Below are 13,686 nucleotides of genomic sequence, written 5' to 3'. Positions count from 1 at the left end.
ATATCCTGTTTTGGCTTATTCAACTTTCTTTTTCTCTTTTTCGTTGGCCTATTTCTCATCCTATTATTTTTTCCTCCCTTTCCCCCCTCCTTTTTACCTTAGTGTTCTCACTTCCCTCCATTTGGATAAAAAAGCTGGTGTGTCAAATTGATCTTCTAATGGTCTATATCTGTTTGATGTTCGTATCTCTGAGGGGGTGACCTCTCTTCCATTCCTCCATCTATTCCTATATGGTGATCTCCTTTCCCTTACTCTTGTTTCATAGTGAGGTACTAACTTATTCTGTCCCCATCCTTCTCTTTCGTCCCTGTAGGTTCTTGGCCTCCAATTATCTCTATATTGAAGGGGCCTAAGTTCCGGGTCCGTATATCGTTCCGCGTGGGGAGGATTCCTTTTCCACTGTACCCTAGAAACTGAAATTTCTCTTCTTTTCTCATTTAACCTTGAGATGTATTTTTTCTTTATCATCTGGGCTGGGGGGGGGGGGGGGGGGGTGTAACATTGGATATGCACTCTTCCAGCTCTTCCTCCTCCGTTTCACCTTCTACTATTGTTTCTTCCTCATAGTCTTTATCTGATTTCTTGTCCCTATTAAACTTTCGTACCTTTTTCTCAAATAATACTTTTTCATTCTTTTTTAAATTATTTTCTATTCTTTTTTCCAAGTCCTTATACTCTTGGAGATCTATAAATGGATGGACGAGGGTTTTATAAATCGGTAATCTCTTTCTCCAGATCTGTCAATTAACGTTTTCTATCTGATATAATTAAACTGATTAGGGATAATGAACAAGTTTTTAAAATATTATCCCATTCGGATTTGAACCTCCCATCTGATGATGAGAAAGTGGCACTTTTCTGGATACGTAGCCCCTTCGGAACGATCTGGTGGGAAAGGTACCTCTCCATGGTTACCATTTCCCACCAGATCCTACTTTCTTTGAAAAGTGCGCCCTCTAATTTCCTCATCAAACTCCTGCAACTTTATATTTTATGTGGTTTTAGATATATTAGCCATTTTTATATAGATTGTTATTATTCATTAGTTGATATTACTTGTTTTATTACTTAAGCATATCTATTTGAATGGTCTCATCATTTAAATATTAATAAGAATAATATTTTTATTGTTTAATTATTTTAGAGTCATTCATCCCCATTAGAACGTCACCGGAAGTGACGTTACGTTTTAATTTCTCATCTTTCTAGATATATGCTCAAATATGTATAATTTAAGGACAGAGACATCATTACAGTAAAGACTTTTATAAGGATGGATGGGGATTTGTGAAACGAGCACCGAGAGTCAGGACTTTAACGTACTAACAGCAATGCCGGAAGTGACGTGCCGCGAAGGCAGAGAGCAGTCGGGTTGCTAGGGCAACCGAAAAGCCGGAACACAGACGTGTAGTAAGAACACGGCGGCAGCCGGAGAAGACGTCATGTTGTCAGGGCAACCACTACACACGGAAATAGACGCTGGGGCTTAGCGTAACGTCATAGGGAGAGGACTGATTATGCGATTTGCTCCTGCTGTGAAGCGCGGAGTCTAATTGGTGGATGGGTATTTAAATATGGGAACTGGGAGAAAGGATCATTATTCACTTCAACCTTGAAAAAGACTCTAGCAAAGAGTTGAAACGCGTCGGTTTTCCTACTGAGGCGCCTGTGAGGAGAGTGTTGTTATCCAGGATCCAGCAGTGACGATCTGTGTGGTGTATGGGCTGATCCGGAGCACCCATATTGGGACACATGTGCTGTTAGGGACTGTCTAATCGCAGTTCCCTTACGATTCTGGTAATTACCCACTATTTCACATGCCTCTCTAAAGGATTATGTTGAATATTCGATCCTATTTTTGTATTATGCATGTTATGTATGTAATGTAATGTATATGTGTTTTTTCAATTAAAACGGTATTTCACTATACATTATTTCTCCTTCACTCTACATGACATCTCTCTTTGGAAAATATGATGGAATAATATGAAACAAGGAAGGAATCACTGATAGCGCTAATTAAGTGGAACTCTCCATATTTGATTTTTATGTGCACTTGTGGTGGAGGTAAAAGGAAACTCATAGGAGAGAGACACTATTTCAGCTGCTGTCTTTTGCGCACCCAGTAATCTCTATAATCTATAGCCATTATTATTTATAATCTCTGTCTGTGCATTGAACAGTGTTGTCAAGGTTGTGTTCAGTGAACGTCTCACCGTACTGCATTTACTCTTGCCCAGCCTCCAATAGTCACCTTGTCCTTACATAAGACCTGGGGGCATCTGAGTACGGGGTGGACCTAATTCACCCTGGAAAGGCGGCTGCTAAAGGAGAAGCCTAGCATCGCAGGAGGCTAAAAGTTTGCTGTGCAAGGGTAATTGCGTGAGCTTTACCAAGAACCACCTGGTAGCCTTAGAACACTGTAGTCCACATAACAGTTGCATCAACAAAGTATTGAGCAAAGGATGTGAATACTTATGTACATGTGATTTCTTAGTTTTTTTATTTTTAATTCATTTGCAAAAATCTCAAAAAGACTCTTTTCACGTCATTATGGGGTACTGTGTGTAGAATTTTGAGGGATAAAATAAGATTTTACTTACAGGTAAATCTATTTCTCGTAGTCCGTAGTGGATGCTGGGGACTCCGTAAGGACCATGGGGAATAGACGGGCTCCGCAGGAGACATGGGCACTTTAAGAAAGAATTTAGATTCTGGTGTGCTCTGGCTCCTCCCTCTATGTCCCTCCTCCAGACCTCAGTTAGAGAAATTGTGCCCGGAAGAGCTGACAGTACAAGGAAAGGATTTTGGGAATCCAGGGTAAGACTCATACCAGCCACACCAATCACACCGTATAACTTGTGATAACTTTACCCAGTTAACAGTATGAACAATCACAGAGCATAAGATAAACTCTGATGCAACTATAACATAACCCATATTTAAGCAATAACTATATACAAGCATTGCAGAAGAAGTCCGCACTTGGGACGGGCGCCCAGCATCCACTACGGACTACGAGAAATAGATTTACCGGTAAGTAAAATCTTATGTTCTCTAACGTCCTAGTGGATGCTGGGGACTCCGTAAGGACCATGGGGATTATACCAAAGCTCCCAAACGGGCGGGAGAGTGCGGATGACTCTGCAGCACCGAATGAGCAAACACAAGGTCGTCCTCAGCCAGGGTATCAAACTTGTAGAACTTTGCAAAGGTGTTTGAACCTGACCAAGTAGCCGCTCGGCAAAGCTGTAATGCCGAGACCCCCTCGGGCAGCCGCCCAAGAAGAGCCCACCTTCCTTGAGGAATGGGCCTTAACTGATTTAGGCAGCAGCAACCCAGCCGCAGAATGAGCCTGCTGAATCGTGTCACAGATCCAGCGAGCAATAGTTTGCTTTGAAGCAGGCGCCCCAAGCTTGTTGGAAGCATACAGGATAAACAAAGATTCTGTTTTCCTGACCTCAGCCGTTCTGGCTACATAAACCTTCAAAGCCCCGACCACATCCAGTGACTCGGAATCGTCCAAGTCAGTAGTAGCCACAGGCACCACAATAGGTTGGTTTATATGAAAGGATGAAACCACTTTCGGCAGAAATTGTGGGCGGGTCCGCAATTCTGCTCTATCCGCATGGAAAACCAGATAAGGGCTTTTATGTGACAAAGCCGCCAATTCTGACACACGCCTAGCCGAAGCCAAGGCTAATAGCATGACCACCTTCCACGTGAGATATTTTACTTCCACCGTTTTGAGTGGTTTAAACCAGTGTGATTTCAGGAAACTCAACACCACGTTAAGATCCCAAGGTGCCACTGGAGGCACAAAAGGGGGCTAAATATGCAGCACTCCCTTTACAAACGTCTGAACTTCAGGCAGAGAAGCCAGTTCTTTTTGAAAGAAAATGGATAAGGCCGAAATCTGAACCTTAATGGAACCCAATTTAAGGCCCAAAGTCACTCCCGACTGTAGGAAGTGAAGGAAACGGCCCAGCTGGTATTCCTCCGTAGGGGCATTCCTGGCCTCACACCAAGCCACATATTTTCGCCATATACGGTGATAATGTTGAGCGGTCACATCCTTCCTAGCCTTTATCAGCGTAGGAATAACCTCATCCGGAATGCCTTTTTCTGCTAGGATCCGGCGTTCAACCGCCATGCCGTCAAACGCAGCCGCGGTAAGTCTTGGAACAGACAGGGCCCCTGTTGTAACAGATCCTGTCTTAGAGGTAGAGGCCATGGGTCCTCTGTGAGCATTTCTTGTAGCTCTGGATACCAAGTCCTTCTTGGCCAATCCGGAACAATGAGTATTGTTCTCACTCCTCTTTTTCTTATGATTCTCAGCACCTTGGGTATGAGAGGAAGAGGAGGAAACACATAGACCGGCTGGAACACCCACGGTGTCACCAGTGCGTCCACAGCTATCGCCTGAGGGTCTCTTGACCTGGCGCAATACCTCTGTAGCTTTTTGTTGAGGCGGGATGCCATCATGTCCACCTGTGGCAGTTCCCACCGACTTGCAATCTGCGTGAAGACTTCTTGATGAAGTCCTCACTCTCCCGGGTGGAGGTCGTGCCTGCTGAGGAAGTCTGCTTCCCAGTTGTCCACTCCCGGAATGAACACTGCTGACAGTGCGCTTACGTGATTCTCCGCCCAGCGAAGAATTCTGGTGGCTTCTACCATCGCCACCCTGCTCCTTGTGCCGCCTTGGCGGTTTACATGAGCCACTGCGGTGATGTTGTCTGACTGAATCAGAACCGGTTGGTCGCGAAGCAGGGACGTTGTATATGGCCCTTAGTTCCAGGATGTTGTTGGAAATTTCTTCCCTGTGTGACTGCCCCCCACCCTCGGAGGCTTGCATCCGTGGTCACCAGGACCCAGTCCTGAATGCCGAATCTGCGACCTTCGAGAAGGTGAGCACTCTGCAGCCACCACAGGAGAGACACCCTGGCCCTGGGGGATAGGGTGATTAACCGATGCATCTGAAGATGTGATCCGGACCACTTGTCCAGTAAGTCCCATTGGAAGGTCCTCGCATGGAACCTGCCGAAGGGAATGGCCTCGTATGAAGCCACCATCCTTCCCAGGACTCGAGTGCAGTGATGCACTGACACCTGTTTTGGTTTTAATAGATTCCTGACCAGTGTAATGAGCTCCTGAGCTCTCTCTATCGGGAGATAAACCCTTTTCTGGTCTGTGTCTAGGATCATGCCTAGGAGAGGCAGATGAGCTGTAGGAACCAACTGCGACTTTGGAATATATAGAATCCAGCCGTGTTGCCGTTACACTTCCAGAGAAAGTGATACGCTGTTCAGCAACTGCTCCCTTGATCTCGTTTTATGAGATCGTCCAAGTACGTGATAATAGTGACACCTTGCTTCCGCAGGAGCACCATCATATCCGCCATTACCTTGGTGAATATTCTCGGGGCCGTGGAGAGACCAAACGGCAACGTCTGAAATTGGTAATGACAATCCTGTACCGCAATTCTGAGGTACGCCTGATGAGGTGGATAAATGGGGACATGAAGGTATGCATCCTTTATGTCCAGAGTCACCATAAAATCTCCCCCTTTCAGGCTTGCAATGACCGCTCTTAGCGATTCCATCTTGAACTTGAACCTTTTCAGGTATATGTTCAGGGATTTTAAATTCAATATGGGTCTGACCGAACCGTCTGGTTTCGGGACTACAACATGGTCGAATAATAACCCCCTCCTTCTTGAAGGAGGGGAACCTTGACCACCACCTGTTGAAGATACAATTTGTGAATTGCAGTTAACACTGTGTCCCTCTCGTGGGGGGAAGCTGGCAGGGCCGTCGGTGAGGGGGCATCTCCTCAAAGTCCAGCTTGTATCCCTGAGACACAATATCTATTGCCCAAGGATCTAACAGGGAGTGAACCCACTTGTGGCTGAACTTACGAAGGCGTGCCCCCACCGGGCCTAGCTCCGCCTGTGGAGCCCCAGCGACATGCGGTGGACTTTGTAGAGGCCGGGGAGGACTTCTGTTCCTGGGAACTAGCTGTGTTGTGCAGCTTCTTTCCTCTGCCCCCGCCTCTGGCAAGAAAGGACGCACCTCGGACTTTCTTGTTTCTTTGTTCGAAAGGCTGCATTTGATAATGGCGTGCTTTCCTAGGCTGTGCAGGAATATAAGGCAAAATATCAGAATTACCAGCTATAGCTGTGGAGACCATGTCCGAGAACCCTTCTCCACACAATCCTCAGCCTTCCATATGCCTCTTAAGTCGGCATCATCTGTCCATTGCATATTCTACAGGACACGTCAAGCAGAAATCGACATAGCTTTGACTCTAGGACCCAGTAGACTCATGTCTCTTTGGGCATGTTTTATATATATATATATATATATACATACATACATACATACATACATACATACATACATACATACATACTAGGGTCTCAATCTCTGCTGATAAGGTACCTGACCACGCTGCTACAGCGCTATAAACCCATGCCGACACAATCGCCGGTAGTGTACCAGAATGTGCACGCTATCTGCAGGATCCCTGAGGATAGCTGTTAAGTCAGGGCTACCTTTTTGGCAAACGTGACACCCTAGGGGAAGATTCCCATCGTATCCTGGCCCTAGTAGGGAAAGGATACTCCCGAGAATTCTTTGTGGGAAACTGCAGTCTCTTGTCTGGAGATTCCCGCTCTTTTTCTTCATGAGAGGAGGGAAATTTACCTCAGCTTTCTTCCCCTTAAACATGTGTACCCTCGTGTCAGGGACAGATGAGTCATCAGTGATATGCAAATCATCTTTTATTACAATAATCATATATTGAATACTTTCCTGCCATTTTGACTGTAACTTTGCATTATCGTAGTCGACACTGGAGTCAGACTCCGTGTCGATATCAGTGTCTATTATTTTGGATAGTGATCATTGAGAGACTCTGAAGGTCTCTGCGACATAGGGACAGACATGGGTAGATTCCCTGTCTGTTCTCTAATCTTTTGTGCAATAAATTCACCTTAGCACTTAATTACACATATCCAAACAGGTGTCGGCGTTGTCGACGGAGACACCCCTCCCACACACATTTGCTCCATCTCCTCCTTAGGGGAGCCTTTTACCTCAGACATGTCGACACACACGTACCGACACACCACACACTCAGGGAATGCTCATCTGAAGACAATTCCCCCATAAGGCCCTTTGGAGAGACAGAGAGAGAGTATGCCAGCACACACCCCAGCGCTATTAACCCAGGAATAACACAGTAACTTAATGTTAACCCAGTAGCTGCTGTTTATATTGATTTTTGCGCCTAATTATGTGCCCCCCCCTCTCTTTTTACCCTCTTCTACCGTGTAACTGCAGGGGAGAGGCTGGGGAGCTTCCTCTCAGCGGTGCTGTGGAGAAAAAACATGGCACTGGTGAGTGCTGAGGAAGAAGCCCCGCCCCCTCGACGGCGGGCTTCTGTCCCGCTTTCATGTACAATTTTGGCGGGGACTCATACATATATACAGTGCCCAACTGTATATATGCAAACTTTTGCCAAAGAGGTCTCTAATTGCTGCCCAGGGCGCCCCCCCCCTGCGCCCTGCACCCTACAGTGACCGGAGTATGTGAGGTGTGTGTGGGAGCAATGGCGCACAGCTGCAGTGCTGTGCGCTACCTCAGTGAAGACTGGAGTCTTCTGCCGCCGATTTCGAAGTCTTCTTGCTTCTGTCACCGGCTTCTGTCTTCCGGCTCTGCGAGGGGGACGGCAGCGCGGCTCCGGGATCGGACGACAAAGGGTGAGATCCAGTGTACGATCCCTCTGGAGCTAATGGTGTCCAGTAGCCTAAGAAGCAGGACCTATCTTCAGAGAGTAGGGCTGCTTCTCTCCCCTCAGTCCCACGATGCAGAGAGTCTGTTGCCAGCAGAGCTCCCTGAAAATAAAAAACCTAACAAAATACTTTCTTATAGCAAGCTCAGGAGAGCTCACTAAGTAGCACCCAGCTAATCCGGGCACAGATTCAAACTGAGGTCTGGAGGAGGGACATAGAGGGAGGAGCCAGAGCACACCAGAATCTAAATTCTTTCTTAAAGTGCCCATGTCTCCTGCGGAGCCCGTCTATTCCCCATGGTCCTTACGGAGTCCCCAGCATCCACTAGGACGTTAGAGAAAAATTCATTCCGTTTTGGAATAAGGCTGTAACATAACAAAATGTGGAAAAAGTGAAGCTCTGTGAATACTTATCAGATGCACTGTATATAATGGAGCCCTGGAGACATACTGTAGTCAGTATACCTGATGCCTGCATGCTGTACAGATGCCCTCCAGTTATTGTCTTGATAATGACCCTTAGGGGTCGAAACATCTGCAACTTATGGTGATATTGATGCCTTAATAAACCTTCTGTTCTACTGTTCGAATTGATGAGTGTCCTCATTTGGACTAATTGGCCAAAACTTTTGATACTATTGGAACAGTGACTTTCTGTTACTTTACAGGTGCATCCCTCTGATGACCTGTGGTGGATGTGAGTGCAGATTACCTACATTACGACATTATATATATATATATATATATATATATATATATATATATATATATTACACACACACAATTACCTGGGCTACTGAGATGAAGATTCAATCCCTCACTCAAGGCTCTATGTTGCAGAGTTTTCAATACTGAATCCTGCAGATAACAAATATGCATTTTTAGGTAACATTTAAATCATATGTGGACATCATCACTAGAAACTTGCACTTGGCCAACAGCACACGCAAATAGGAGGATTTGATGGAAAAAGAGTAAATTTTCAAGGCCTGAACTCATGCAAGTTTATCTATACAATTTACTTAAAGCTCAATATTGCCTCCATGCAGAATATTCCAATTAAACCCTCTTATGACAAAATTCCAAAATCACATTTCAAAACAGTCCTTAATTCCCCCAATCACTTATATTTTTAAAAACAATACAATGTACAGCAGTGATAGACTACATTATGTAGGCCTACAGTACTTCAAGGACCACATGTGCAGCCCTACAACCTTTAAAACAGATGCACACTACCCTTAATTTAAATATTAATAATAATTTTATTTATATAGCGCTCTTTCTCAAACAAGGCTCAAACGGTAAAAAAAAAAGCCTAAAATATTCCACCACATGCCTCTTAGACCTTCCAGTTACCCCAATATTCCTTAATGTGCAATAAGTCCCCTACTTGCCTTAAATATGCTACATGCTCTCAGACTTTGGAAACTCCCTTGTACACTACTCCGACCTCACCACATTCTCCCCATGACACTCAGACCTTCCCACGTGGCAAAATACAAAAGGAGGAAGATACTGTTATAACCTATTTATGCAAAGACCCAAAAAAGCAATCTTAAGGCCCCTATACATTAGTATGATTTGGCCCTTTTCTACACAATTTCAACCCATGGGACAATAATTGTGTAAAAAGTGTTATATCGTGTGCATCAGATCGGATCCGGAGATTGGTCCTAATTCAAACCTGATAGCTCGCTAGGGTTTTTTTGCAGTCCTGCGTTTGCATAGTCGCCACCCATAGGGGAGGGTATTTTCGCTTTGCAAGTGTGCGAACGCATGTGTAGCAGAGCTGTACAAAATAAGAATTTACTTACCGATAATTCTATTTCTCATAGTCCGTAGTGGATGCTGGGGACTCCGTCAGGACCATGGGGAATAGCGGGCTCCGCAGGAGACAGGGCACATCTAAAAAAGCTTTTAGGTCACATGGTGCGTACTGGCTCCTCCCCCTATGACCCTCCTCCAAGCCTCAGTTAGGTACTGTGCCCGGACGAGCGTACACAATAAGGAAGGATCTTGAATCCCGGGTAAGACTCATACCAGCCACACCAATCACACCGTACAACTTGTGATCTGAACCCAGTTAACAGTATGATAACAAAACGAAGTAGCCTCTGAAAAGATGGCTCACAACAACAGTAATAACCCGATTTTGTAACAATAACTATGTACAAGCATTGCAGACAATCCGCACTTGGGATGGGCGCCCAGCATCCACTACGGACTATGAGAAATAGAATTATCGGTAAGTAAATTCTTATTTTCTCTAACGTCCTAGTGGATGCTGGGGACTCCGTCAGGACCATGGGGATTATACCAAAGCTCCCAAACGGGCGGGAGAGTGCGGATGACTCTGCAGCACCGAATGAGAAAACTCCAGGTCCTCTGTAGCCAGAGTATCAAATTTGTAAAATTTTACAAACGTGTTCTCCCCTGACCACGTAGCTGCTCGGCAAAGTTGTAATGCCGAGACCCCTCGGGCAGCCGCCCAAGATGAGCCCACCTTCCTTGTGGAGTGGGCCTTTACAGATTTAGGCTGTGGCACGCCTGCCACAGAATGTGCAAGTTGGATTGTGCTACAGATCCAACGTGCAATCGTCTGTTTAGACGCAGGAGCACCCATCTTGTTGGGTGCATACAATGTAAACAACGAGTCAGTTTTTCTGACTCCAGCTGTCCTTGAAATATATATTTTTAATGCTCTGACAACGTCCAGTAACTTGGAGTCCTCCAAGTCGCTAGTAGCCGCAGGCACCACAATAGGCTGGTTTAAGTGAAATGCCGAAAGCACCTTAGGGAGAAATTGAGGACGTGTCCTCAATTCTGCCCTGTCCGAATGGAATATCAGATATGGGCTCTTGTATGACAAAGCTGCCAACTCTGAAACTCTCCTGGCAGAAGCCAGGGCCAATAGCATGGTTACCTTCCATGTAAGGTATTTTAATTCTACCGATTTTAACGGCTCAAACCAATGAGATTTGAGAAAATTTAGAACCACGTTCAAATCCCACGGTGCCACTGGAGGCACTATTGGGGGTTGTATATGTAGTACACCTTTGACAAAAGTTTGTACTTCAGGCACTGACGCCAATTCCTTCTGGAAGAAAATTGATAAGGCCGAAATTTGAACTTTAATGGACCCCAATTTTAGGCCCATAGACAATCCTGCTTGCAGGAAATGTAAGAATCGACCCAATTGAAATTCTTCCGTTGGAGCCTTCTTGGCCTCACACCACGCAACATATTTTCGCCAAATGCGGTGATAATGTTGTACAGTCACTTCCTTTCTAGCCTTAATCAAGGTAGGAATAACTTCCTCTGGAATGCCCTTTTCTTTTAGAATCCGGCGTTCAACCGCCATGCCGTCAAACGCAGACGCGGTAAGTCTTGGAACATACAAGGTCCCTGCTGAAGCAGATCCCTTCTTAGAGGTAGAGGCCACGGATCCTCCGTGAGCATCTCTTGAAGTTCCGGATACCAAGTTCTCCTTGGCCAGTCCGGAGCCACCAGTATCGTTCTTACTCCTCTTTTCCGTATAATTCTCAGTACCTTTGGTATGAGAGGCAGAGGAGGGAACACATACACTGACTGGTACACCCACGGTGTTACCAGAGCGTCCACAGCTATTGCCTGAGGGTCTCTTGACCTGGCGCAATACCTGTCCAATTTTTTGTTGAGGCGAGACGCCATCATGTCTACCTTTGGTTTTTCCCAACGGTTCACAATCATGTGGAACACTTCTGGATGAAGTCCCCACTCTCCCGGGTGAAGGTCGTGTCTGCTGAGGAAATCTGCTTCCCAGTTGTCCACTCCCGGGATGAACACTGCTGACAGTGCTATGACATGATTCTCCGCCCAGCGCAGAATCCTTGCAGCTTCTGCCATTGCACTCCTGCTTCTCGTGCCGCCTTGTCGGTTTACGTGGGCGACTGCCGTGATGTTGTCGGACTGGATCAACACCGGCTGACCCTGAAGCAGCGGTTTTGCCAGACTTAGAGCATTGTAGATCGCTCTTAGCTCCAGTATATTTATGTGAAGAGACGTCTCCAGGTTTGACCACACGCCCTGGAAGTTTCTTCCCTTTGTGACTGCTCCCCAACCTCGTAGGCTGGCATCCGTAGTCACCAGGACCCAGTCCTGTATGCCGAATCTGCGGCCCACTAACAGATGGGCAGTCTGCAGCCACCACAGGAGAGACAACCTTGTTCTCGGTGACAGTGCTATCCGCTGATGCATGTGCAGATGCGATCCGGACCATTTGTCCAGCAGATCCCACTGAAATGTCCGTGCATGGAATCTGCCGAATGGAATCGCTTCGTACGAAGCCACCATCTTTCCCAGGACTCTTGTGCATTGATGTACTGACACCGTTCCTGGTTTTAGGAGGTTCCTGACAAGTTCGGATAACTCCCTTGCTTTCTCCTCCGGGAGAAACACCTTTTTCTGAACCGTGTCCAGAATCATTCCCAGGAACAGCAGCCGAGTTGTCGGGGTCAATTGAGATTTTGGAAGATTCAGAATCCACCCGTGTTGCTGAAGCACTACCTGGGTTAGTGCTACACCGACTTCCAGCTGTTCTCTGGACTTTGCCCTTAACAGGAGATCGTCCAAGTAAGGGATAATTAATACGCCTTTTCTTCGTAGAAGAACCATCATTTCGGTCATTACCTTGGTAAAGACCCGAGGGGCCGTGGACAAACCAAACGGCAGCGTTTGAAACTGATAATGACAGTCTTGTATCACGAACCTGAGATACCCTTGGTGTGAGGGGTAAATTGGGACATGCAGATAAGCATCCTTTATGTCCAGGGACACCATGAAGTCCCCTTCTTCCAGATTCGCTATCACTGCTCTGAGTGACTCCATCTTGAACTTGAATTTCTGTATGTACAGGTTCAAGGATTTCAGATTTAGAATAGGTCTTACCGAACCGTCCGGCTTCGGTACCACAAATAGTGTGGAATAATACCCCTTTCCCTGTTGTAGGAGGGGTACCTTGACTATCACCTGCTGAGAATACAGCTTGTGAATGGCTTCCAAAACCGACGTCCTTTCTGAGGGAGACGTTGGTAAAGCAGACTTTAGGAACCGGCGAGGGGGAAACCTTTCGAACTCCAGCATGTAACCCTGAGATATTATCTGCAGGACCCACGGGTCCACTTGTGAGTGAGCCCATTGATTGCTGAAAATCTTGAGTCGACCCCCCACCGTTCCTGGGTCCGCTTGTAAAGCCCCAGCGTCATGCTGATGGCTTTGTAGAAGCCGGGGCGGGCTTCTGTTCCTGGGCAGGGGCTGCGTGCTGCCCTTTCTTACCCTTTCCTCTGCCTCTCGGCAGATAAGACTGTCCTTTTGGTCGCTTTTTATAGGAGCGAAAGGACTGCGGCTGAAAAGACGGTGTCTTTTTCTGTTGTGAAGGAGTCTGAGGTAAAAAGGTGGATTTGCCGGCAGTTGCCGTGGTCACCAGGTCCGAAAGACCGACCCCAAACAATTCCTCTCCTTTATATGGCAATACTTCCATATGCCTCTTGGAATCCGCATCACCTGACCACTGTCGCGTCCATAAACTTCTTCTAGCAGATATGGACATCGCGCTTACTCTTGATGCTAGAGTACAAACATCCCTCTGAGCATCTCGCATATAAAGAAAAGCATCCTTTAATTGCTCTAGAGTCAATAAAATACTGTCCCTATCCAGGGTCTCAATATTTTCAGTCAGAGAATCCAACCACACTACCCCAGCACTGCACATCCAGGCTGAGGCTATTGCCGGTCGCAGTATAACACCCGTATGTGTGTATATACTCTTCAGTGTAGTTTCCAGCCTCCTATCTGCTGGATCCTTGAGGGCGGCCGTATCAGGAGACGGCAACGCCACTTGCTTTGATAAAC

At 46.3% G+C, this 13,686-nt stretch overlaps 1 protein-coding gene across 9 annotated transcripts in view; it reads right to left on the bottom strand.

The window, feature by feature from the left end:
* Positions 1–13,686, bottom strand: part of FAM178B (family with sequence similarity 178 member B) — a 1,338,131-nt gene that overhangs the window by 1,075,627 nt on the left and 248,818 nt on the right. For all 9 annotated transcript variants that reach the window (XM_063931992.1, XM_063931993.1, XM_063931991.1 and 6 more), the window contains exon 3: positions 8,583–8,652. In XM_063931992.1, coding sequence (XP_063788062.1) covers positions 8,583–8,652 — 70 coding nt within the window. The remainder of the gene's footprint in view (positions 1–8,582; positions 8,653–13,686) is intronic.

Source organism: Pseudophryne corroboree, chromosome 6 (genome assembly GCF_028390025.1).
Source record: "Pseudophryne corroboree isolate aPseCor3 chromosome 6, aPseCor3.hap2, whole genome shotgun sequence".
NCBI classification, from domain to species: Eukaryota; Metazoa; Chordata; class Amphibia; order Anura; family Myobatrachidae; genus Pseudophryne; species Pseudophryne corroboree.
The sequence above is the reverse complement of the archived record's forward strand: the minus strand, read 5'-3'. Positions and strand labels throughout refer to the sequence as shown.